The 26,551-nt window shown below is 50.7% G+C and overlaps 1 protein-coding gene across 1 annotated transcript in view; it reads right to left on the reverse strand.

Annotated features, from left to right (window-relative positions):
* Positions 1–26,551, reverse strand: part of LOC8036995 (KICSTOR complex protein SZT2) — a 169,139-nt gene that overhangs the window by 31,354 nt on the left and 111,234 nt on the right. Inside the window, exons 50-57 of the mRNA XM_042289347.1 lie at positions 26,066–26,263; positions 25,196–25,347; positions 24,478–24,661; positions 23,010–23,212; positions 21,968–22,109; positions 7,646–7,872; positions 4,020–4,226; positions 1,130–1,424 (exon numbers count right to left, since the gene is read on the reverse strand). Coding sequence (XP_042145281.1) covers positions 1,130–1,424; positions 4,020–4,226; positions 7,646–7,872; positions 21,968–22,109; positions 23,010–23,212; positions 24,478–24,661; positions 25,196–25,347; positions 26,066–26,263 — 1,608 coding nt within the window. The remainder of the gene's footprint in view (positions 1–1,129; positions 1,425–4,019; positions 4,227–7,645; positions 7,873–21,967; positions 22,110–23,009; positions 23,213–24,477; positions 24,662–25,195; positions 25,348–26,065; positions 26,264–26,551) is intronic.

Here is a 26,551-nt window from a genome sequence, read left to right on the forward strand (position 1 = left end):
GCCGTGATATTGGGAAGACCTCGGTTTGTTAAAGGTTCGGCCAGTTGTACCTGCAGCACTGTGCCATTCTGTACGATCATTTCACAATTACGTTTTGCGATTTGCAAATCAGCATGAATGCACGGCGGCGAACGGTGCGCAGTGCACCACGCCGAGTCCAGGAGGTGGTGGCAGTTGATGTAAGGGCCATACCGGAACGGCCGCTGGAGAAATCTCACTCCCCGCTGTTTGTTTTCGCAAAATGCACAGTCGCACGTTGTTCGATTGACTGCCGAGATTGTGCGACTATGGTGGAGTGAGTGCCAACTGTCTTTCTGAATTGTCATGCGCGGTCCGGTCATTCTTCGTCCAAAAGCAACAAAAAAAAGAGCTGCTGGACACAAGGTCGACCTGTTGGACTGTGTGGTGTGCTAGTGGCGGCGAAGGATCTTTTGTGGGTCAAGGTCTGAATAGGTCTGGATGCTTTCTGGAGTCATGGAGGTCGAGCTTGCAACGTAAGTCGCAGAAATGCGCCATTGGTCCTTGCCCGTGACGTGCAACGCGATCATCGAGCAAGCGCAGAAGATGCGATCGTTTGTAAAATGCGAGATTTCGTCGGACGACGTTTAGGCATGCTTTGGGAACGCAGCAGTGATGACGACAGGAACGACAGCATCAGTGTGGACAAATTGTAATTTATAGTTGCAGACAACGAGAACGACAGGGAGGAGCTTCAGTTGTCTCGCCTCCAGCGCGAGCTTCCTAGCCTTCATAATGCTTCAGCATTTCGTGCGCCTCGTGCATGCATGCGCAGCCAAAGCACGCCAGAGAGCATTGAGCGCACGCTGGAGGTTGGGCCTTCGAAAGACACACCCTGCTGTTGTCACCTTGTCAGCTATAGAAATTAATATATATTTTCTGCAAAATAAACCCGTAAAGTAGGATTTTTTGTTTGTTTTGTTTAGCTGACATGTAAAGAGGGGGGTCGATTTACAATCTTGTAAATGCGCTAGTCGAAAGCATGCAAATTGTTAGATGGTAAATCCAAGGCATGAAAATTGTATGACAAATAGTCAAGAACATGCAAATTGTTCAACAAGAAATCCAAATTATGTGAATAGCTCGGCACGAATCCAACGGTGATCTCCACCTCTGCGCCTGAGTCCCCGCAGCTCCTGTGCCTGGCGCCCGTGCCTCGTCACGGGGTCGTCGAGGGCCCCGTAGGACGCCTGCTGCATGGGGCAGCGGGGCCGGGCCCCCCTCAGCACCTGCCCCACCTGGGCCAGCAGCGCCAGGCGGGTGGCGTGGGTCGCCGGCGACTCTGGGTGGCGATTCGGCGGGTTGTGCCGCGAGATCACGTGATCCAGGAACGACAGCAGGTTGCTCGGCGTTGACGTTGGCGCCGGCTGGCTCGGTGCGGTCGTGCTCAGTTGACTGTGGAAACTCTGGAAAAAGAATGTGGAGAGGTGAGAGCAATGCAAATCTGCCGACACACTGCGCAGCCCACTTGGAACGGCTTCACTTGTGACAAGCTTCGTATATGAGGAAACAACAAATTCCGAGCAATGCTCATCACGTGCAAGTGCTAGTCCACTTATGACACAGTCCTGATACACACATTTCTCAAAAATTTGGAGTGCATCACTCTAAAGCCTTGCAACAAACCTCTGTTATAACGGATATAGAAGAAATATTGAATTTCAAGCAAGGCTTGCCAGATGGAAATGCTAGTCTACCTATAACAAATCTCTGATACTATAGCAAACACATATATTACAATACTTTGGGAACTAGTTACTGTGCAGCCCACTATAGCACTTACCAACCTATAACAAACTTTTTGCTTTAACAACTGTTAAAACAAACTTCTGTTACAACAAAGTTCTGGTACAACAAATTTCTGTTACAACAAACTTCTGTTACAACAAACTTTTGTTATCATAAACTTCTCCTACAACAAACCTCTGTTACAACAAACACATACGAACAAAAAGTTTTCGCCCACAGCGTGTGAAGAAACGAAACTATAGCCGTAGCACGGTCGCGCGATGCAGGTGGAATGGAGCCGTCATGTACCCGAGGACGTAGGTGTGACATGTATAATTCTCATAGCTGACATGATTGGCATCGTGGACGCCACTGACTGCCGCCACCAGTGCTCGGTGATCCATGAGGCAAGTGGGTAAGTGCGGTGGAGGTTTCTAAAACCATCCAGCATTGTGCGTAGCAACTGGATACTGCAAAAGTGGAATTTTGCATAATGCGAGTAATGCTTAAAAAAAACATTCAGCCTTTCCACTCTCATGAAGAAGGAAGACCAGCGGAGCTGTACCAGATACACTGCTGCAATGCACACGCGCCCGATTCCCACTTCTTCTTTTCTGCCACGCCGCCGATCGTGGATACGTCTCCGCCGAACCAGAGTCGGTCGCACACGGCGCACGTGACGCCAAACGGGTTGTCTACGAACTCCCTCCGGAACCTCGCTGTCGCACCCGGGAACTGTTCAGCTGGCATGGAGTGCAGTCGTCGCTGGGCCTCGCGCTTGCACTTCGCCTCCGTAGCACAACTGTCGTCCGTGGCGTTGGCCCGCCGGCGCCCTTTACATCACTGGTTCTGTTCTCCGCGGCGGCTTTCCAGGCGAGCGATGGTGCTCTTTGGCAAGGGAGTCTGAAGCGCTGCACGCAGTGGAAGTCGAGGCGACAGCAGCTCTGCGGCGGTTGCGGACCCATTCGCGCTGCTGCGTACGTCGCTGCTTCTTCCGCAGCCTGTCTCCTTTCCCCGAAAGGGCGCGCGGCCAACCCATCGCAAGTCCAAAGCGAAACTGATAAGGGCGTAGGAGCATAGGAAACAGCGCGCAAAAGAGACAAGGACGAAGAAACAAACGTGACGGGCGCTGCGCTCATTACGTGCTTCTTCTTCGTCGTTGTCTGTTTTTTGCGCTGTTTCCTACAATGAATTCCCACCAACGCGCCCAGCTATCCATTCTTCCATTATAGCTGGAAAGGTTGCCACCATCTACGAGCGACGGCGGAAACTATACTGGTTGTGTACTTGCCGCCGTCACTTATAGATGGTGGTAGCTGTCCAGGTAGGTTTGTGTCGATATACACGGACACAATCCTGGGGAACCTAGCCCTTAACAGCTCCGCTGTAAAAACAAGTCTTTTAAGCAGACGACACGGGAAACTCTCCTTTCGTCGCGTCGTTACTGGCGGGATGCTGGGGTAGCTGACAGGAAAACTTTACTTCCCTGCCCTAGCACCAAGAGTAGAGAGAAGGGTTTTTCCGTTGCAGCGACGACAAGGGACGAGGTCAAAATCTCTGCAAAGTGTCGCCTGTAAAGCTATCGCTTTACAAACAATTTAGAGCAAGGCTTTTCATGTGTAAAACTAGTGCACTTTGTGGTTCTCCTTTGGGCCACTGCCTTTGGGAGTACCACGTTCGCGGCGAGACGCTCTACCGCGAAGCGGGTTCGTACTCGCGTGGCATGCTGCTCGTTGAGCGCAAACAGACACCAGTCACGTTGGTAACGGTGATAAACTGTTTATTTACAATGAAACAAATAACAAGAACACAGCGGCTATGAGCTGGTGAACGCCGTCGGTGTGGAGATCGCCCACGGCCGAACGGTCGTTCACAAATGTACAAAGGACGGGGTAAACGCTCACCGGTGCGCCGGAAGGTTCCCCGTTGTCGCCGCCGCCGAATCTTAGGAAGAAGAGCGAGGCGAGACTGTCGTCCGCTGGTTTTAAGATAACGGCGGGGGCGAAGTGGCCAATCAAGGAGCAACACGTCGATCTCCTTTGTGCGGGGGTTCGTTACGGAAATCACCCCAAAGGGGGAGAGGAGGCAGCCACTCACAGTGGTAAGCAGTGCCACCTCTCGCTACGCCAGCGCGGCCGCCACGGCGCGCCAAAACGCTGACACGACAAAATGTTGAGGGATCACAATCCCCACAACTTATAGCGAGTTCCTGACATAACAAGCAGATCTTCCGAAACTTCAAGGTCCATTATGTAAGGACCTGACTCTCTAACCTGAGATCTGGGACACAAGGGCTCCGAATCCGTGGCCCGTGGCTGAGGCGGCCGCCCGAGCGGTTGGTTGAAGAACACCCCCATCTTTTGACAGGTCAGGCTCCGCAGCAGGTCCCCCCTGAGGTCTTGCCACTCTGCCAGCTGGAGGAGCAGACGAGACAGCTCCTGCCCCAGCTCAGAAGTCCAGTTGTACAGGTACAGGGTCAACTGGATGGACACAGAAGCAGGCGTCGTCAATCCCTGGCCAATCTGCAAGCTTGGTATTGGCAGGGATCAGATCTTTTTAGAGCCACTGGGGTACAAGCTCTAGGTTTGGTGGTAAGTTAGGCTAGTTGGTGAAGGTTGAAAATAATAAAAACAAGCAATCCTGTGTTAATCCATAGTATAGTAATAGCAATGGCTTTGGCTTGGGGGCTGCTTATCTGCATACCAGACGACACAACTGTGCAAGAGAGAAAGAAAAAGTATCTCATTGCCAGTCACCCGGGCAACGAGATTTGGCAATTACCGTTATCTGGCGAGTGTGCATATATAGCTGTTGTTTTTTTGTCACCCAGCCAAAGTTTTAAAGCGATAGCTTTATGGGTGACACTTTGCAGGAATTTTGGTGTCGGCGCTTGTTGCCATCTGTTGTAGCAGTGGAGATGAGAAAACCTTTTTCTCTCCCGTTATGGCGCGAGGAGAGAGAAGTCGGGTGTTCCCACTGGCCGCATTGCATGAAGAGGGAAGAGAGGAAGCCCTGACAACCCGCTAATATCGTCGCCCCAATAACGGCGCAACAACGAGGAAGCATCAGCGGAGTGCCTTCCCCATCGTCTGCTAACGATAACTTTAAAAACGGGTGTTTCGAACATTACTCGCATTATACGAAATCGCACTTTGGCAGTGTCCAGCTGCTACGCGTAATGCTGGATGGTTTTAAAAACTTCCACTGTGTTTGATTAAAATATAACAACTCTACCTCTCTAACCAGACTCAGGATGCAAAATATGCTCTGCCAGAACTCGCAGCCTTGCACCCACCTTCCCCGCAAAGCTTCGCCTCGTTTCTTTGTATGTGTCCCCTTAACTGCTCGTCGTTAAATGCCAATATTGCCCCCTCCATTCACCATTCAACAAGACAGGGAAACCTGTACCTTCGCATGCATCGGCGCTCGTTTTCTCGTTAATGTGCGACGAACTAAAGGCCCGTTCACACGATGCATTTTTCTCGCGCATGTAGTGTCGCGAAATGTAGTTTCGCGAAATGGTTGCGCCGTCTGGAGAAGTCCAAAAAGGACGCGCGTCTAAAAAAATGTTGCGCGCACACCTCGCTTCTGGAGCGAGCTTTTGCTGAAACTTTGCCGAGTCCTGTCAATCACTCTGAGGGCGCCGCCAATGGCCGCTCAGAAATGCTCTCACGTGGCCTTTGAGGGGGGAGCGAGCTGTTTGAGAAGACCACTTCACTGCCGGTGTTGTAGCCGAGCCAAATCCGAAAAAAAAAACGAAACCACGAACGATGGATACTGCCGGCGCTTCCGCAAGCATGTCAAGCATCACTGAAGGAAAAGTGAGTAGCATATCAGAAAAAAATCCAGCGATGGACGAAGACAATTAGCGGGAGTTGGTGAGATTAGAATAGTGCTCATAGCGTTGTTGTCGCGACGATACCGCTGGATAAGAGACCATAGAGTAAACTGAAACCAAGTTTGCTTTGTTTACAAGCGAACGTGAAACCGTGTGCGCTCTCTGAAACAGTTGGCACAGTAAACTCGGGGCAGATATGGGCGCCGAGAGGTAACCAGATTGGACACGTAGCGTTTCTATGAATACCATGTGCATTGATAGGAGCTTTGGCAATGAATTGGCTGCGTACGGGCTCGGCGCCGGGACATGTCCTGCACGTACAGATTGCCGCCTCAATCGGCTTAGCGCACACGCAAGATCGCTCCAAGTAGTGCAGTACGTGAGAAAAAAAAAATAAAAGTGAATTGACTGCATAAAATGTGCAAAGCAGGTCCCCAGATAAATAGCGATCTGATTCGGAGCTCACTCAAAACGGTGCATCGGTGAGTGTTGTTGTTGCACGTGAAGCGGTACGTGTGAACGAGCACATTTCGCGAAACATGAGTGTCGCGAAACTGTTGCGCGCCTAAAAGATGCATCGTGTGAACAGACCTTAAAAACGATAGCCCTAGCACGTTTGCGCAATGCGGGCAAAAATGGTGTCGTCAAGTACCTCCTCAAGCATGTATCAAAGCCATTTTTTCTGCATCTTGCGAACGTGCTGCGACTATCACTTTTACTTCTTCGCACAATGAGGGTGAAAAAGGCACCGTTTTTAATTTCAACAAAAATTAATTAAGAATGACAAAGAATTTTCTATCGCAACGTAACAGCAACCGTAGCCATCTAACGGGCACTACCCAAGACTGGTGCGTACATCTTTGTTCCACAAATATTGCATATGAAAAGGATTGTCAAAGTCGTGACATAGCTTAGTGGTAACATGCCCGCTTCACACGCAGCAGATTTAGGATTGAATCCCGAAGGCAGCGGGCAGTCTTTTTCAAGGATTTGTCAATGTCAACAACGGTCGCCCTACGCTCCATTACGACAACTACTGTCGAGGCCGGTTATAACGAAGTCGGTTATAAGGAAATAGCGGTTACAGCGAAGCGGTCACGATTCCCCACTCCTTTTTGCACTTGGTTATGACCGAAGTCGGTTATAACGAAATAGCGGATATAGCAAAGTGATTTCCGATTCCCGTTGACTTCGTTATAACCGGTCTCGACAGTACAACTACAATTACGACATCAATGACTACAACTACAACGGACAACATTTCTAGTGGTGGGATGAGCCCACAACAGCTATCGCCGTAAAAAACATGGGTCAAAGGTACGGGGCAAAAGAAAGAAACAAAGAAAAGAAAGGAACAGCGCGCGCTTGTCCCGTGTTCCTCTCTTTTGTCCTGTTCCTTTCAGCACTACTTCAGGCGAGGGTTTCTCAAAGTTGGAATGCATATCACATCCTATAAAGGCTCTTGCTTGTGGGCTTTGTGCACCACCCAAGTGGCGCAGGAGCAACGGTGGCAGGTATGCAAGGTGAAGAGGGAGGGGTGAGGGAAGCCAGTTTCTATTACGCGGCGGGCGACCGGCAGTTCAAGCGCCAATTCACGGGCTATCCGTTCAGTGCAGTATGTAAGGTTTGCAACAGGCCGCGGTTTCACCCGTTAGCATTTAGAACATTCTTTAGAGCACAAAACTCATAAGCAGAAGACCCCATAGTACTCGTACTTCGCCGCTGCCGAGCGCACGCCGAGAAAGTTCTTTGCACCAGGAATCCTGGGATCAGACACAAAAGCACGATACTTCGTTTAGCTGCCAATGCTACAAGTCGACCGGACCAATCCAACGGCGTCAGAAGCACGTCACGGTGTTTGTCGTGTCTCCATATGCTTGCAATTCTGGCTAAATCAATTGTCTACAGGGAAGACCGAGGCACTTGCGCTTTCAGTACGAGCGCCCGTGGTCGCACATGCTCGTGCTTTCGACTGCGGTCGGACATACGACGAAACAAATTCGTGCAAAAGCTGGCCCTATAAATGCCAGGAATTTAAAAACAACCGAGAGAAAGGCCCACCGTCTTATCCTCGACGATGAGGTAGAGCAGGCGTTGGCGCGGAATGAGGGCGGGCACTTTCGTCTCCGCTCCCGGCGTTTTTGCTTTTTCCGGAGGAGCGCCGTGTACGGGCGGTGCAGACGACGGCGCCGACGACGGCGTGCCGGGCGTTCGGCTGACGGCCGGCACGTCCAGGAGGTTTGGCATCGACAGCAGGTGCGGCTCAAACATCTGCGTCGACTTGTGGCCTGAGCAGAGAATGTGAAGGCGGCACAATAGGAATGTATTATTATATCTGTGCGAAGCGCAAGTCGTCTGCTTCTTGAACGGGGGTTGCAGTGACGTCGGAACGCCAAGTTCCGATTGGTTCCAAATGGATGGATAGTGGGTAGACCTCGAGGCAGCTAGCATTGAGGTCCACCCACTATACTTCCACCAGAGCCAATCGAAGCTCGGCATTATGACATCACTGCAAACCGAGTGCAAAAAGCAGACAAACTTGCGCTCAGCACTGTGTCCCGGTGCCAGCTCGGAACCTCTTCACTCTACTGCCCCTGTTGCTTTATGTGAAATAAAATGACCGGTGCCCTTTTTCTTCCTTAAAATGGAGACCAAATGTCGCAAAATGCCCATTTTCTGAGATATTGCGGTGTTAGGTTGTGCTTTTAACGAGAAAAAAAGGCATGTGTGGCTGTAACTTTGCTTTTTTTGTGACGTTTAGGGTAGACAGATTATGTTTGCGCCATAAAATTGGATCTTTAGTGCCCAACGTCCAACAGCAACTGCTTTTTTTTTTTTTTCCACCAGAACTTTTTTACATTTTAGCTTTTGTTCCATGGATACTCTGCACATATAACAATCTTATTCGCAGCACACTTCGAAAAATTCCTACAAATAAAATCACTATTCGATAGTCGATTCGATATTTGGCTTTTTTTTTCTTGATTCGATTCGGTATTCGATTCGAAAACTACTACTCGGTATTCGCACACCCCTACCCGTGGCGTCATGGACTTTGCACGCAGAATTTCAAATAAATCTTTCGCCATCAATATTGCCTTAAAAATTTTTTTTTTCGCATAAACTTTATTTTTTTTATTTTCGTGTCCCAACAAGACTGTATAAACAATCATTATTTTTCTTTTTAGGGGCCCTTTAATGTCAAATAAAGTAGAAAGCCCGATTCCACAAAAAATTTCAATTCATAAACGCCTGGAACAAGGCATAGGATTACTTTTACAGTCGAGTGAAACCTTCATACAAAGTTTGTAACAAAAACTGAAACGGAGAAAAAAAAAAATTTTAACATTAAGACCTTTTACTTCATTATTTCTCACAATCTGCATTTTTTTTAAAAGGCCCCAACATAATAGATCTGTCCTTCAGATGCCTGGTTCTTGCCACTTGAAGGCTGCCTGCAGCACCCTGTTTGCGGGCAACATGGAAGACTATGCCATGTGCCTTCTGCTATGTTGCTGTAGTTGCTATGCGCTGTCAGCTTCGCTTTTGCAACATTGGATTCCACGTCCTTATCAGAGTACTGCATCTGGTCACTCCTAAGCTCTATCCCCATAGGAACCGTGCGGATCTAATTCGAGCCCCGACCAGGGCGCCCCTAGCGGCAAACAGGTTCGTTGCATCGGGGAGCTTCTGCCAGTCGCTGTGTTGGTTCTGCGGTGTAGTGGGTTGGCGCTGTAATTTCTGAGATGGCTATTCTGCACCAAGAAAGCCGCAACGATTGCTGCGTGGTCGGCTGCAACAGTGCATGCAAGATCGCGCACAGCCGGAAGTACTGCATCGTTTCTTCGAAGCCGTACGAGGCGGAGTACTGGGCGACCTGGGTGCGACTTGTGCGTCCATACAGGTTAGTGGCGTTTCTTACCTTCCAGTTCGCGCTTTGTTTAAGCTGCTGACGAATAATTCAATTAACTTTTTTCTATTCTAGCGACGATGGAACAGCATCGACACCGACGGCAAACTCTAAAGTATGCAGCAAATACTTCCCCGGAATCGAGAAGCGGAATGCGGTCGCCCACCCAAGCCTACCCTTGAATTCGTAACAGCCTTAAATTCAGTCGTAATCACGACGGGGACACTGTCCGCCGTGCTGTTCGTCGCCATTGCTCCCCAATGCTCCTGCGGCGGATACCACTAGGTCGCGGCGAACAATAGGCGATCGCCGCGACACGGCCGGCTTGCTCGCTTCCTATTTTGAAAAAATCTCCTCAAAGCCCTTAGGAACCAAGATGAACTTGAGCACTGCGAGTAGAACAGCCGTTTCTACCGTTCTTTGAGACAGCAAATTCATCTTCATGCACCTTCTCTAGTCCTGAGCATCGAATGACTCATTTGCATTCTGAGTCTTCATTTTGGAACCTCTCTCGAGAAGGTTATGCCTCCTTGCTGTTCAGCTGTGGCTTTCCCAATGCCTCCAGTGATGCATGGTGGTTGTGATGGCACACCGCCTGTCCCACTGACATTACGGATGGTGGAAGAGCCACATAAGGTAGCGCCCGTGCGGTGCGCTCAGTTTTGCCCTGGCTAGTGTCTGCGGTGCACAATAAAAAAAAAATTAGCACAAACCACACATGGAGTGTGGTTTGTGCTAGTGTCCCACACGCCTGTGTGGCACGTGGGACCCTGGATCTTTGTCAACATGATCGAGCGAACGAGAATTAAATGTGTTAGCATTTACTGCTTTGGTGCATGTCCGGACTGGTGTCGCGAAGCCACGATGCAGTTCCAGCCGTGCTCTTTCGCTCCGTTCGTTCACTCGTTACATTCACTTTCCCTCTTACATAAGAGGGAAAGTCTTATCGCACACTTCCAATGACGTGCCGCCCGCTGTTGAGACATACTGCTCTTACGATGGTGCGTGGGCACATGGTTTCGTTTCCCCAGTATGCACAACGTCTCGACATTGTAAAACTGAGGTGCAGCGATAACGTCGTTTGCGCGAAACCACCGAAGCCCGAGAGGAAAAATTGGCTCTTCAAAGACAACTGTAGGAGCCCGCAACAATGGCCGCAACACGGAGCTCGGGTCACGAGCTCCGTGACGCGGGTCACGCGCAAATTAAAAACGTGCGGGCAGTCGGAGCCCGAGCACCAATCGATTCGGTTGTGTTCTTTTCCCCATAAATGGTGACCCGGAATCTGAAGGCTCCCCGTCGCCTTCTCTAGCAGCCTCAACCAACATGGATCAAGGCAACGCTCACACTGGCGACGGCGCGTCACTTCAGTCCTCTGAAGCCAATCTCGCAGCAGTCAACTTGCTCCTTCCCCCTTTTTGGCCGAAGAATCCGCGAGTTTGGTTCACCCAAGTCGAGGCGCAGTTTCATCTTCGGCGCATCACTACCCAGCTCTCACGATTCTACCACGTCGTTGCCTCTCTGCCGCCAAACGTGGCCGACGAAATCGACGACGTGCTGACGGAGCCACCGCGTGAGGACGCATACGATCACTTGAAAAGCATTCTGCTCGAACGAACAACGGCATCGGAGCGGTCACGAATCCAGCAACTTCTGACAGCCCAGGAGCTAGGAGATCGCCGCCCATCACAACTTCTCCACCAAATGCGACAGTTGCTGGGTCTCCAAGCCACCGATTCCCAAGACCGTATACTGCGGGAGCTATTTCTTCAAAAACTTCCGCAAGGAATGCGCATGGTTCTTGCAGCTGCTGACGACATGCCACTAGATCGTCTTGCCATGCTGGCGGATCGGACTGCTGAATATTCAGCCCCTTCTATTGCTGCTGTGGCATCTCACGAGCCTCACGAGCCCCAGCCCTGGCAAGCAACAGTCGCCAAGATCAAGGCAAGCATAGCAGAGCTTTCCTGCGCTGTTGCCGCCATGAAAGCGTCAGACGAAAGACCTCGACAATCTAGGCGCGGCTCCCCTCACGCCCGTTCATCCTCGCGACGAGCCTCGCGGTCAAGCAGCAGAGCCCTGTGCTGGTACCACCGGCGTTACGCGGAACGGGCCACACACTGCCATCAACCATGCTCCTGGTCGGAAAACACCGAGGCCCGGCACTAGCAGCGGCGAGTGACGATGGCCAACACGCAAGCCGCCTTTTCTACGTTGTTGACCAAATCTCTGTTCACCGCTTCTTAGTGGACACCGGGGCTGAGGTGAGCGTCTTGCCTGACGACTTGACCGTCAGCAAGTGCAACATACCGCGCCCCTACGAGCCGTCAACAGCTCGGCAATTGCCACTTTTGGCCAGAGATCCCTAACCATCGACATAGGACTAAGGCGACTTTTCCGGCGGGTCTTCGTTGTCGCGGATCTCCGTCAAGCCATACTGGGAGCGGACTTCCTGGCAAACTTTGGCCTTGCCGTCAACATCCGTGGCAGAAGCCTCACCGATGCCACCACATCCTTGACCATCCAGGGTATCCTGTCGTCATTCAACGCTTCCCCGATGCGTCCCCTGGCGACGACGTAGAGGTACGAAGCCCTCCTCACAGAATACCCTGCCATAACCCGGCCCTGCAATACGGAGGTACCAACCAAGCACGGTGTGACACATCACATCATCACCAGTGGCCCGCCCATCTCCGCGCGTCCTCGCCGCCTATTTGGCGAGCGACTAAACATCGCGCGTCGAGAGTTCGAACATATGCTGGAGCTCGGATTCGTCCGCCCGTCTTCCAGCAACTGGGCGTCGCCACTACATATGGTCCCGAAAAAGGACCCGAATGACTGGAGACTATGCGGAGATTATCGAGCCTTGAATGCACGCACGGTACCTGATCGTTACCCTTTGCCGAACATTCACGATTTCTCCGCTGGGCTTGCTGGTACCAACATCTACAGCAAGGTAGACTTGATAAAGGCCTACCACCAGATTCCCGTAGAGCCAGCGGACGTGGCCAAGACTGCCATCACTACTCCGTTCGGACTTTTCGAATACGTAAGGATGCCCTTTGCCCTGCGAAACTCCGCGCAGACGTTCCAACGCCTTATCAATGAAGTCACCAGAGGACTTCACTTCATTTTCACGTACGTTGACGATATCCTCGTGGCCAGCACCTCTGCGGAAGAACACGAGCAACACTTGCGACTGTTGTTCGAGCGGCTGCAGGAGTACGGTCTCGTCATCAACGCGAAGAAGTGCGTTTTCGGCGTTGATGCGCTGGACTTTCTGGGCCATCGCGTTACGTCAAGGGGCATCTTACCACTCGCAGACAAAGTCCGGGCAATCCGCGAGTTTCCCCAACCCACATCACTTCGCAAGCTTCGCGAGTTTCTGGGCTTGATCAATTTCCATCGAAGATTCATTCCGCATTGTGCTGAAATGATTCAGCCCATGACGGATCTTCTTAGAACCAAGAAAGGGCCATCATCAGCAGTTCCATGGAACGCAGAAGCTGCGTCTGCTTTTTCCAGTGTTAAAGAAGCCTTGGCCAATGCAGCCCTGCTTTTCTATCCGCAACCTGGAGCCCCCACCCGTCTCATGACTGACGCCTCCAGCACTGCTGCCGGTGCTGTCCTGCAACAGATGCTTGACGGCGAGTGGCGAACACTTGTATTTTTTTCCCAGAAACTGAAGCCCGCCAAAACACGTTACAGCACGTTCGGACGTGAACTTCTTGCAGTGTACCTGGCTGTCAAACATTTCAGGTATATCCTTGAGGGTCACGAGTTTCACATCCTGACGGACCATAAGCCTCTAACGTATGCTTTCCATGGCAACCACACCACCTACTGCTCCCGAGAGATACGACAACTTGCTTTCATTTCCGAGTTCACGGTTGATCTCCGCCACGTAAAAGGCAAAGACAACTCAGCGGCGGACGCGCTCTCCCGTGTCGACGCTGTCTCGGCAAGTCGTGGAGCTGTCGATTTTGAGAGCATTGCTGCCGCACAACGAGATGATCCGGAGTTGCTTGCCCATCCTGACATGCTGAAGTCCTTGGTACCCAGGGAAGTTCCTCTCCCTCATTCTAACGGTACCATCCTCTGCGACATGTCTACCAGCAGTCCTCGACCTCTTCTTCCGCTCGCTTTTCGTCGGAAAGTTTTCGACCACCTCCACAACATCAGTCACCCAGGCATCCGAGCCACACAGCGCCTGATAACAGCTCGCTACATCTGGCCTACCATCAACGCGGATGTACGTGGCTGGGCACGAACATGTCTGCAATGTCAGCGCTCTAAGGTGAGCCGGCACACGGTGACTCCATTGGTACCGTTCCGCTCTCCTTCTGCACGGTTCGACCATGTGCATCTTGACATTGTGGGTCCACTGCCCCCATGCCGGGGATTTACTTACATCTTGACTTGCGTTGACCGCTATACCAGGTGGCCCGAAGCTATACCCCTACCCGACATCACTGCCGAGACTGTCGCCAGGACGTTTGTTGAGGTTTGGATCGCCCGCTTTGGCTGTCCATCCACCGTCACTACGGACCGGGGACGGGAGTTCCAGTGCTCGCTTTTTGCCGCTCTAGCCCAGCTCCTAGGAGTTCGCCATGTGCATACTACCGCCTACCACCCCTCGGCTAACGGCATGGTAGAAAGACTGCACCGACAAGTCAAGGCAGCAATTACGGCACGAGACGGGCGACTCAACTGGGTCGATCACCTACCATTCGTCCTCCTCGGCGTTCGATCCGCGCTCAAACTAGACCTCGGATGCGCCGCAGCGGAACTCGTCTATGGCTCGACACTTAGACTTCCTGCTGAATTTTTCAATAGCAACAAAAATTCCCAAACTGTCCCATCCCAAACGTACTTGGACAACCTGCGAGAGCTCATCCGAGAGCTTCAACCGACACTACCTCGATATCCTGATTCTCAGAAAGTTTTCGTCAGCCAGGAGATCCAAACATGCACACATGTTTTCATCCGCAAAGAAGGCAGCAAGAAAAGTCTGACTCCGCCCTATGATGGACCTTTCAAGGTGCTCAAACGCACCGAGAAGACCATGACTCTATAGTCGGTTGCAAGCTAAGAAAAAACCGGAAATGCCTCTCAGAGGAAAATGTAATCCTACGCCGAGAAACGCCAGCCAATCGTTTTCATGACGTCACGATTCCGTGGACCAATCTCGATCCCTTTGAAAAAAAAAAGAAAAGCCCAACATGGCTGCTGGCCTTAGCAACGCGACGCTAGTTTCTCGTGACAATTATTCTGCTTTTTTGCACCGGTCACCAAGAGCAATCGTCTCTCTGTTTGCTCTCCCATTTTTCACTAGATTTCACCCTAGTTAAAGCCCAAATACAATCAGCAAGCAGTCCGAAGCGCAAGTTCAAGCCCTGGCGGCATCACAAAATCGGTCCTCGATCAAGACGGGACCACCACCGTTTTCAATAACCTCAGTTCCTGGATAGGGTTGCCCATTCCCTCCTTTCTACATTCTTTGTGGTGAGCTAAACATCTCGCGACGCCCGACGAGCGAGACCATTGACGAATAACCCCAACCCAGGTGGTATTTTTAGCCTCCCCAACTAACAAGATGTCACCATTCCAACGCTTCGTAGTGGGGCTCGCAGTAATTTCAGCAATTCACTCCCGTTTCCTCGGTGCTGTCGCTTCATTTAAACAAAGTGCGATCACACGCTCCGGCTCCCTTGCACATTTCAACGAAGATATTATTTGGATCAGCGCTTTTCTGTGCCGGACCTCCACTGGACCAATGTCGACTGGTGTGCCGGCGAAGGTCTGTGCCCAGATACATCATGAACGCCGTCTCCCGACTTTCTCATTACTCTCCTGCCGCAGTACCCGGAATCTTGCCATCTGGTGTCTTGTCCTCTCTGGTGATATCGCGTCCAACCCTGGTCCCAGGCGCACCTGCTGCCGGTGTGAAAGAATGGTATCTGCCAACGTCGCGGCTCTTCAATGTGACGGCTGTGGACGATGGGCACACCGGAAATGCGAGCTAATGCCTCTTCCTGTGTACCGACGACTGTCAGCCTCAACAGAATCCTGGTTTTGTGGTTCGTGCCAACTGCCCCCTTTTCACGACTCGTTTTTTGAGCTACCAGAATGCACAAGCCCCTCTAGCTTCGACACGAATGCCACAACCGGTGTGCCCGATGCATCTGTGCACTCAAAACCAACGGGCATTAACAGATCTTCCACTTTCTGGTATAATAACTGCCGCAGTGTAAAAAACAAGATTTTAGACCTTCAGTCACTTGCTTCCTCCCTCCCACCGTATTCGACCATCCTGCTAACCGAGACATGGCTTGACGCGAGTGTCGCCGACAGCGAGTTACTTCCTCTCGACTCATACACCGTGTTTCGCAAGGACAGAGGTGGCAGAGGTGGAGGTATGCTAATGGCGATTCCATCGAACATCCACGTTAATCGCCGCTGTGACCTCGAACACAAGGACCTCGAAGCGCTTTTCGTTGAGTTTTTTTTCCCTCGTGGAACCATTCTTGTGGGCTGCATTTACTGCCCGCCCGCTTCACGAGAGGAAGCCTATAGACTACTAGAAGCACCCCTGGAATCTGCCGCATCTAAACCTTATGCAAACATACTTCTTTTCGGCGACTTCAATGCGCACATTGACTGGCTTTCTTACGGGGACCCAGTCCCTCGCGACCGTTCCGACGACGTCCTCCTTGAGACTATGAGCGCCGCTGGCCTGGCCCAAGCATGCCAACAACCAACGTATACGACCCACGACGGTACACCAAGCTTTCTTGACTTGGTGCTCGTTTCCAACCAGACGAGCCTCGAAGCCGTTGACGTATCGGAAGGCCTCCACGGCAGTGACCACAAAGCCGTGGAACTTCGCTACGCAGTCTCATTGCCGCGCACAGGGCATTACGCTCGAATGTTGTGGGGGTTCCGGCAACTTGACTTTGATCATATGGTGCAATTGGCCCACCTGGCACCGTGGTGTATGACCTCCGCAGGATCAGACTGGTTATCCAACTATGACCTGTGGTGTGACTTCATGGTCGCCATTCAGAAGGAATGTGTTCCTTGCTCCGTCCGCTCATCAAAGCGAAAACACTCGCCGTGGATCACAGCCGACATCATCAAGGCCGCGCGAATCAAGCGATCATTGTTTCGGCGGGCACGCCGATCCCAGTGTCCTGCCACCCTACAACTGGCAAAAGATCACCAACGGACACTTAAGGCTACGATCTACATCTCCCACCAAAACTACATTCGCGATATTGCTGAAAGGGCTAAGAAAGATCCGAAAGTCTTCTGGAACTACACTAGATCCCTACGCCATTCATCCCAGCGACCATGTTTCGTCGTCCACGGCAAGATGGCTGACTCCCCACAAGAGATCGCTAATCTTTTCGCCGACCACTTTTCCTCTATACACTCCGTGCGGGAACTATAGGGGGCGCTTTGAAAAACGCGCGCAGCGCCGCTAGCGGAGGAGCTGGCGTTCGACTGTGAGGCGCGTTCAGCAGCCTGCGGCGCCTTTTCGCATGCCAAGCTATGGCGGCGGAAGCGCGCACGGACGAAACTTTTGCTTTTTGAGCCGATACATTGAGGGTGACGTTGCATGAGTGCTGGGGCAGAAGGGCATTTAGCTGTTCTCCACTTCTTATATATTGAGTTTGAGTCGTCATTAGGGGTAATTTCTCTAGTTGCGGCCGAAAAAGGAGTTGGAGTAATTTTCCGAAAAACAAGACGGCCGCCACCTTAATTGCTCTGAGTGGGAAATTTATTTCGCTCGTCGCTGTAAACCTAAAACTGCTGGAACGATGATATTTGGAGGCGAGTGAGAGGTTCACTAAGTTTGTGCACGAAGAGAGCCAAGTTTCTTTAAGACAGCAGGTGTGGCAGTTATGTTTCTAACGAATAAAGAAATAAAGCTGTACGGGATATCCAATATTGGACCCAAAATGTTGTGTTATAGCGGGCTGTGCAAAGTGCAGATTTGGGCACACAGGTGCTTGGACTTGACAGTAACATGACACAGCACTTATTATACAAAAAAAAGGTGGCATAGGGAAACCAGGTGAAAATTTGGTTTGGGCGGCGTAACTCAATGCGAACCGGTTTTGATCATGAAAAGGCTGTCAAGGGAATACCACTGGTCGGGGGAGGTGGAGACTTTAGAGGTAGGAAGGGCCTAGTGGACTGTACTTCCAATTGAAACAACTTTACGAAAGGTGGTTCCAAAGCCGAGAAAACAAAGTTGTCGGCCAACACACGGTTTGGCCGCCAAGGGCTTTTGCGGCCAGCTGTTGTGTAATAACCTGTTGTGCGAGGTGCTGATTTTCGGCGCACAGGTACTTTGACATGACCGTCACTTGGCACAACACTTATTATAACAAAAAGAGTTGGCATAGCGAAACCAGGTGGAAATTTAGTTTGGGCGGCGTAACTAAATGGGAACTGGCTTTGACCGTCAAAGGCTGTCAGATAATACCACTCATCGTGGGAGGTGCACACTTTACAGGTAGGAAGGGACCAGTGGACGGTACTTCCAGTTCGAACCACTTTGCAATAGGTGGCTCTAAAGCCAAGAAAAAAAAAAATGTTGTCTACAGAACTCGGAGTGTCAGCGTTTCCACATCCAAAAGGAGGCTGGTCAAGAAAGAAAGCACACCACATAAACTTCCATACTCAAACGTCGATTCTCCAGTGATTCCGAGTTTCATTGTTGTTTTCTTTAGATTTATATTTGTCACTTTTTTTACCTTTCGAATCTTTTTTCATGAAGTACAGATTGCGTGCCATACTTGTCTGGAAATATCATCGACACGTACGATGGGGACGAAACTTCTTTGGAGGGCATTCCTCCAACGAAATTGGCACTGCATACCTGCGAGTGTGGGTTCGTCCCATCGGCGCTGACACATGTAGGCGTTACTGGTACGAAAACAAACGCAGAGCGCAAAGCGGCAGTGTAGAATATGTCAGCCGTACCGACACAGTGGCAGACATGATCGGGAGACCAAATTTCTCACGTCGTACGGCACGGCTCCATCGTTGTCGCTGTCCCACAAAACATCGGCGAGGTAAAAAACTGTGAAACTTTGTCTCCACGAGATACGACGCATAACTATTAAAGCACTTAATGACGCAGCAAAGGCAGCACTTCATGCTGTGAACCCAGCGCAACCGCACCACTCCGACTTCAATGCGTACCAACGTACGCGGCGTGGTTTCGGTTTCGTTTTCTCTGGGGTTCTCGCTGCCTGCCTTCGGTACCGGCCGCGCGGCGGCGCGCCAGTCGCGTCGCACGGAGTGTATAAACAACAATGGCCCATCCCTGAATCACCCTGGACTGATTTTGCTCAACGAACATTACGCTGATGCCCCCGACATCCCCGCAGCGCGACCCTCGACAACAAGGGTGGGAAGCCTCGCCCAGTCGAAACTTGACACTGTGTCCTTCACAACCGAGTCTTTACAGGAGGCGCTCTCCAAAATCAAGCCCTCTCACAGCTGCGGTCCAGACGGTATCGCGCCGACGTGGTTCAAACGGCTCTGTCCGCTAATGCTACCGACCACGTGCCAGATTCTCCAAGGGCTGTTCGACAGCGGTACTGTGCCAGGAACGTGGCAACGAGCTTTGGTCGCAAAGGAAAAGGGAAGCCGACGAATGAACCAAAACATTACCGTTTTGTGTCAATCACCATGACTGTCTGTCGAACATTTGAAAGGATAGTCAACGGCCAGCTTCTCAACCACCTTGAAGAATCCGGCTATCTCTCCGACAGTCAGCACGGCTTTCGAAGAGGTCGCAGCTGCGAATCAGCACTGGCAACTATTACCCATTTTATCAGTGATCACATGGATAATCGAACCATGACAGATCTAATCCAACTTGACCTAAGCAATGCGTTCGATACGCTCGACATTAATCTCCTGCTTGAGAAGCTCACAGACGCAGGCATACACGGTTTCCTATTCACCTGGATATCAAGGTTTCTGCGGAACCGCAGCCAACAAGTTGTGTACTGTGGGGCACGCTCTACAGAGAGGGTCATCTCATCAAAAGTGCCACAGGGCTCTGTCCTCGCTCCGACGCTCTTTCTCATGTACGTGAACGACATACCACGCAACGACAAGTGTATTCTAGTGCAATACGCGGACGATACATCGATCGCGACGACAATTTCGTCCCAGTCTGACGCACGTCACTTGCAAAGCTATCTAGAAGATATAGAGAGATGGATCTCGAGACAGCACCTAAGCCTGAGCGCATCAAAGAGTTCCGTGATACGTTTCTCGAACTGCAAAAAACCGACAAGCCCTGTATATACTGTAGAAGGCACTCCCTTACCCGCATCAGACCACCTGTCCATCTTGGGTGTCACGTTTTCCCAAAACTTGGATTTTTCCGTACATATTGCCGGCGTTATCGCGAAGTCCCGCAGGACGCTTGGCTTCATCACCCGCATCGCAAGGCCAGGTGGGCCGGCGGTCCTGCAGGCACTATATACATCCTTAGTCCTGCCTTCATTGGAATACTGCTCTGCAGTTTGGTCTCCCCCTCAACAACACCTAATCGAGAGACTGGAGAGTGTGCAGCGCCGCGCAACCCGCAAAATCTGCGCCTGGTCCCCTGGCACGACCGACGTGCCGCACCACACGCGGCTCAGAACCCTTGGCTGGTGGCCCCTCGATTAGAGACGGCGGATTTCTCGAGTTCGCGTGCTGTGCCGATTGCTCGACGGATCTCTTTCGGGGACTCGCCTATCGGCAGCCGTACGTCTCGGTAGAAGATCAGGTCAGCCCGAACTTCTTCGAGGCAGGACTGTTCGTCACACTGAATCCCTGCTGCCTGCCGCCATTAGAGACTTCTTGACCATACCATTAGCTTCTCGTAGCCCTCTGCCCACGTCGCACGATGAATCCCGGGAACTTTGCAAGGTATTCGCTAGACTAATGCCTTCGCATCTGCTGCCATCATGATCTTCACTCCCTCACCCCCTCTTCCTCCCGAATCATAATCATCACCATCGCCATCGTCATCAGCAACATCATCGTCATCACCACCACCTCCATCATCACTTCCATCATAATTTTAACGCTTCTAAAGCTGGGTAGTGCTGTAACTCCCAACGCACACGGCGGCAGGCTGGCAGGCGCACACGCGTAAGGGTTTTTGCCTATCTGCTTTGCCTGGCACGCCGCCGTGTGCGCACCAATTTAAGTGCAAATAAATCACTCACTCACTCACTCACTCACTCACGTGCCCGAGGTTACGCCACGAAATCTTAATGGTATCGGCTTGCGTTTGCAGCAGCTTTTGCGCGACAACGTGAGAATCCAGCGACGCTATCGCCAACGAAAATTTCGAAGCGGGCGCGAGGCTTAGCACTGCTGAGAGGTATGTTAGACGGTATGTTAGACAGTATCTTGGACAGAAAATGAATTGGGAAGACGGTACATTGGACATGACTTTCTTTCTTTACTAAACAGCTATTTCGTTGACAAAAACGTATTCTAAATTATTTAAATGTCCAGAATGAATTAAATAAATATTGTAGTAGTTTAAGACACGTTTCCTGGAGGAAGAAAAAGCAACGTTGCTAGCGAACTACTTTCTCGACGGCGGACGCACTTCAGATGGGCGCAATGCGCTTGTGGGTGGAGCTAAAAGATTGTTCTCAGGTTGCATCCGACTATAGACGTCAACGGACATACAGAAACCATAGCGATGGACAGACTCAAGCCTGCATTTCAAGAATTTAAGGACCAGTCTCCATCCACAGAACACCTACTGTCTCTGCGAGCGAACACGACCCCTCCCACAAGAAAGCGCGTCTCATGGGCCACATAGCTCCATATAGCTTTTCTTGTACTTTAATGTCAGAACCGAATCTACTCATTATTCTTCTTCCTTTTTTTTTTTTTTTTGCCAGCATGGGATCTGTTAGTTTTTCTTCTCCTACGATCCATGTTACCAGGGGGGGAGCCCTGTAGGAGCCCGCAACAATGGCCGCAGCACGGAGCTCGGGTCACGAGCTCCGTGACGCGGGTCACGCGCAGATTAAAAACGTGCGGGCAGTCGGAGCCCGAGCACCAATCGATTCGGTCGTGTTCTTTTCCCCATAACAACAGTAGTGGACCATAGGCAGCGATTGAGGGAAGCTGTGGTGGCTGCATCTGAAACTGCCGACGCCCAGGAGAACAGACTGGCTCTCCGAAGACAACAGTATCCCGACCGTTGCGAGGTTGGAATTCTCATCCTTCATGGAGTCGGAACCACTGCACTAAATATGCTAATGCATTTCGTTGAGAATCAGCGTAGTGACGGCAGCGATTTAAGGTTTTAAGTGAGGCTCCTTTTGTCTTCCTCTCGCCAGAGTCTCAAAGCTACATTTCACTATGTTTAGGACCGAGTCTACAACTAGCCTTTTCAAACCAACAAAGCATACAGAAACCGGACTTACTCTTGGTGACGCGAGAGGTCTCCAAGAAGGCAGAGAGGCTGGCCACCCCCATGAAGGCTTGCCATTGGGCGACGTCTCGGCCAACCACAATGAAGCGCTGGCTGCTGCCGGGGGGCACGCCTTCCACGTGTTTCTCAGGAAACTGGAAGTTACAACATTGTCAGCAGCCGACTGAGCCCTTCATCTATAAGTATGGTTACATGTTTCCAGGGTTTACCTTTCTTCAAATTAGAGCTCGTTTTCCAGGGTTAATTTTTCCTCCTGAGATTCAACATTTTTAAATAACACTTCTCAATGTCAATAAAAAAAAAAAAGAGCTTTCAGCCTTTTTATTTTAGGGAAGAAGGAAGACCAGCGAAGCTGTACTATAGTGGGAATGAAGTAATGGCCGGCTGCGAGTTGGCAAGCCAGAGTGGAAAGGCTGGAAAGGTTGCGCCATCTATGAGCACCAGCAGTAACCAGACAACCGACAAGCCGGTTGTCTGGTTGCTGCTGTCGCTTATAGATGGCGGTAGCTGTCAAGAGTTTCGTGTCATCATTTGTTTGCTGACGGACACGATACTAGAAACAAGCCCCTTACAGCTCTGCCGCAAAAAATTTCAGCATTTATAGTGGTCAGTGAGGATGAAATTGGGGCATGGGTCTCCCCAACCTGCGGAGAACTTGCAATAAATGAAAACACTCATCAGCACTGGAATACACTGTGACAGGGGAATACACTGAAACACAACGTTAAAAAAAGTAACACACTGTAATCAACGCATGCGACATATTTCTTTTGAAAACCTGTTTTGATCATCTTGCTCCGCACCCTTTCCGAGTTCACAAATAATAGAGGGAACACACAAAAATGAAGACGACAAGGAACGGTATAAGCAAAATATGAAGCCAACGTCGGAAGTGCTTAAACAAGAACGGCTCTTGCTTCTAGCATCAAGCTCAGTTTTCCCACTTATTTTGGCAAGCCTCGCGTTGCCCACATATGAGACAACGCTCGAAGAGCAAAGGTCCAAGATGCACAAAACGCTCAAGCCGCACTCACCATGCTCAGCTTGTTCAGCGGGTTGAAGTTGATGAACTCGGGGTGCCGGCTGATGCGCCTCCCCTTGCCGCTTTCCTCCGCGAACATGGCAAGCGAGATCTCGGGCGCCAGGTTCTTGAGCCCGTGCTGGAGCTCCTTGAGGACCAGGGGTATCGCCCGACGAGCCTTTACCGTGCATGGGTGAACGGAGAGGCTCGGAACGCCTGATAAAAACGAGAATTCCCTCGTGTTAAAACAACCCGTCACACTTAAAAATTGTCCGAAGTATGCTTTGGAGACAAATCTACCCCCTCAATATTCCAACGCCAAGCTACCTCTTCGAGAAAAGAGATCCCAAAGTGCAGAACCGAAATTCTGGTTGCACGGCACCCACACCACCCCAAGCGTTTATCTGGTTCTGAATACAGGCACCTCGGCCAGTTCCTGCTGATTCATAGGCTGACGCTTTGTCTCAGAGCCACTGAGACAGCAAGGTCAGATGCTCAAATTCGATCGAAGTTTTAAGTCGACTTTCAGATCGCCCAAACCAATTTTACAAACCCTACCTTTTCTTTAGTTTCAGTGGAAAGAAAATAATTTATAAAAAATTAACTATGCAGTGTAAACTAGTAAAAAATTCCGGGAATACTCTCTAGATGTTGGTGGATGTAAATATGCAATTTTTCAAAATCAATGTTTTTCGCAGAATTTTTTTTTCTTCTGGGTAGTGTCCCCCCCTAACACAATCTTCTCCAGAAATAACTTTACACGAAGCTCTCAAAGTACACAAATGCCGCTTATTTCACTCGCATTTCCAGGCCTGTTCTCCCTCTTCTTGCGCGCAAGCGCGGACTCAAACGACCAAAGCAAGGACGGACTTGCGGCAGACATTTGCCCGTCTCAACGTCAACTATTCTGCGCTGCATAATCGAGGTTGCCACAGCTTCCACAACAATCCAACGCCGTCAAAGCTAGTGGCTTTGACTCTTTTGCACGAGAATGCATGCGAACGAGATGCAAGACAAAGTCGTTTGCTCTCGCAGCGGCGCCGACCTCCAGCACCGGGGAGGCTACGCGCCTCGACAACGTAGTAGAAAACAGTTGGCGCAGGGTTTATTTAATAGGTACCTCGTCCCCGTGAAGCCGGTCATGTGACCAGAAAATCTCTCTTGCGGGGATTTTAGCCACCAGGAAAGATATCTGCATTCACCAGCAAACTCCCCCAGGGATCTTGGGTTCGATCCCTACCTCTGCCCGTTTTGACCTGGATCAGCATCATACCGACGTGCGATCGTGTATTGCTACTGCACGAAGCACATTAAAGAAAAACCCACCTCTGCACAATGCTGCATTGACCAAATTTCTCACCTAGAGCTTCCCGCTGCTGAAAACTTCTGTCTAAAGGTGCGATGCACACGGTTGCTTTTAATTAAAATCCAACATGGCCAACATTTCGCCGGAGAAAAAGAGCAGAAGACGGAGAACTTGCCGACTGCAACGCCGCCCTCCAAGAACGAGCGAACGGCCTGATGGAACGCGGGGTTCAGCTTCTTGGCGCCAGCGGTGGTCCAGTCGTCCGTCGGCGCAGACTCTGCGTCCAGCGACCTCCCCGGGCTCAGGTGCATCATTGTTGGCACCGAAGGCCCCGCTTCGTTGAACAGTGCATCCGAGAACTGTAAGACAGAGTGCAAACGTGTGTGACTACAGGCACAGCAGTTTGCTGACAACCGTGGCATCAGAACTTCACGGTGCCTAGCGTCCAAAACGCAGAACAAAAAGGAGCTGAGCTGCTAGCAGACAGAAACTTCGGGTGCTCCAATGCGGAAGTTTTGATGTAGGAAAAATGACAAAATCAATGTTGGATTTCCCATGTCTTCAAAGTAGCCTTCTACGTCTTGAAAAGCCAAGACCGAGAAACAAAACGGGGGACAGTACACGTATACAGACAGGTACATACGAAGGTTTCGAGACCTTTGTGTGTGCCGAGTGGAAGTTCACCAGTTCAGCTACACATTCTCTCTTATTTCTCTTAGTCTTGTAGTAGCTGAGAACTTCTGCTAATTGAAACAGTTTTTCCTTGTACCTCTATGTTTCACTTAAAAAGCTCCCACTCTAAATGGACTAGCTATGGCAAAGATGCAGGCGAAGCTGGATGAGCCAAAAGATGAAGGTTGGCACATCGTGTCAATAGAAAAGGGGACACCCACATTGAACTCGGTAGACGTTTCCTTGGGCGACTTGATCCTCTCAGTCATGTCCGGCACCGACGACGACATCTCCTTTGTCCGCGACGCAAACATCCCAAAAAGGAACGGCTTGTCCCGTACCTGCTCTGCCACCACACGACCCGTCCGCCGCACTGCATGCCAAATGCGCCAAAGCGGAGAAAGACAAGAACAAAATTCGGCTCAAGACATTTAAACATCACACTGTGCAAAAAGTAAATAAAATTGAGAAAAGGTTTTATATCATGTTTTGCAAATGAACTGCAGTGACAGCGTTGCACGCTTTGTTGCAAACAGAATATGCACAATCACACTGCAAACTAACCATAACGTCATGTGATGTCACTATGTCATGTCACAGTGTTGCGAAAAGACCTCAAGTGACGATACTTCACATGACCTCGCAGTGTCGGGTTATACAGTGCGATCCACTTATAACGATATCACATAGAACAATGTACCGCCCATAACGATCAGTTTCTAGAGCTTCTAGACTGGAAATGATCAGTTTCTGGTCCAGATACAACGATAATCGGTTATAACAATTTAAATTTCGGGTTTTCTCACTATCGTTATAAGTGGATTGCACTGTAACAGTGTCATGCGACCTCACTATGGTACGTAACGTCGCAGTGTCACACTATGTCACGTGACATCAGTGTCACATGACGTATGGTGTCACCCGACTTAATGATGTTACATGACACCATGCCAAAGTCCACATGCAATCGGCGACTACACACTCTGCGCTGCACACACCATCGATGCTACTTCCCAGGCTTGGACACGGAGCGCCAGAGCTGGCCCCATAAATGCCGTCGTGTTTTACACGAACCTCACAGCACCCGTTACCTTTGACAGGCGTCGGGGGTTCACTGAAGCAGGCGGGTTCGTCGTGGGGCTCCTGGAACACGGGACAGGTGAGCAGCTGGTACTCCATGAGCACGTCCCAGTAGGCATGCTGCACTGCACTCTGCATCCTGCGGACCAGCTGGTCCACATAGTCTTTACCCAGGCACCACAGCTGGAAGCGGATCATCGCCATCGGACCTGTGGCCGCGCAACAAAGGCCGCAGTGTATCCCCATGAGCAGGATGCGCCTGGAGACTGTCGCATGACTGTACCACACGATGCCTCGGTGTTGCACTACAGTGTGCCTGTGATGTGACATTACTTGACACCGTAATTTAAAACCAAGACGTCCCATGACCACATTGCACGACGTCAAATTACGCGGCGTTGCGTGGTTAATCGGAGGGTACAATAAAACGTTTTAAAAGCACACTGTTTCTTGTACATCTCAGTTCTGCAAATGATTGTTTTGATCGATAGATCAAA

This window comes from Ixodes scapularis, unplaced genomic scaffold (assembly GCF_016920785.2).
Source record: "Ixodes scapularis isolate PalLabHiFi unplaced genomic scaffold, ASM1692078v2 PGA_scaffold12__126_contigs__length_90152505, whole genome shotgun sequence".
In the NCBI taxonomy this organism is placed as follows: Eukaryota; Metazoa; Arthropoda; class Arachnida; order Ixodida; family Ixodidae; genus Ixodes; species Ixodes scapularis.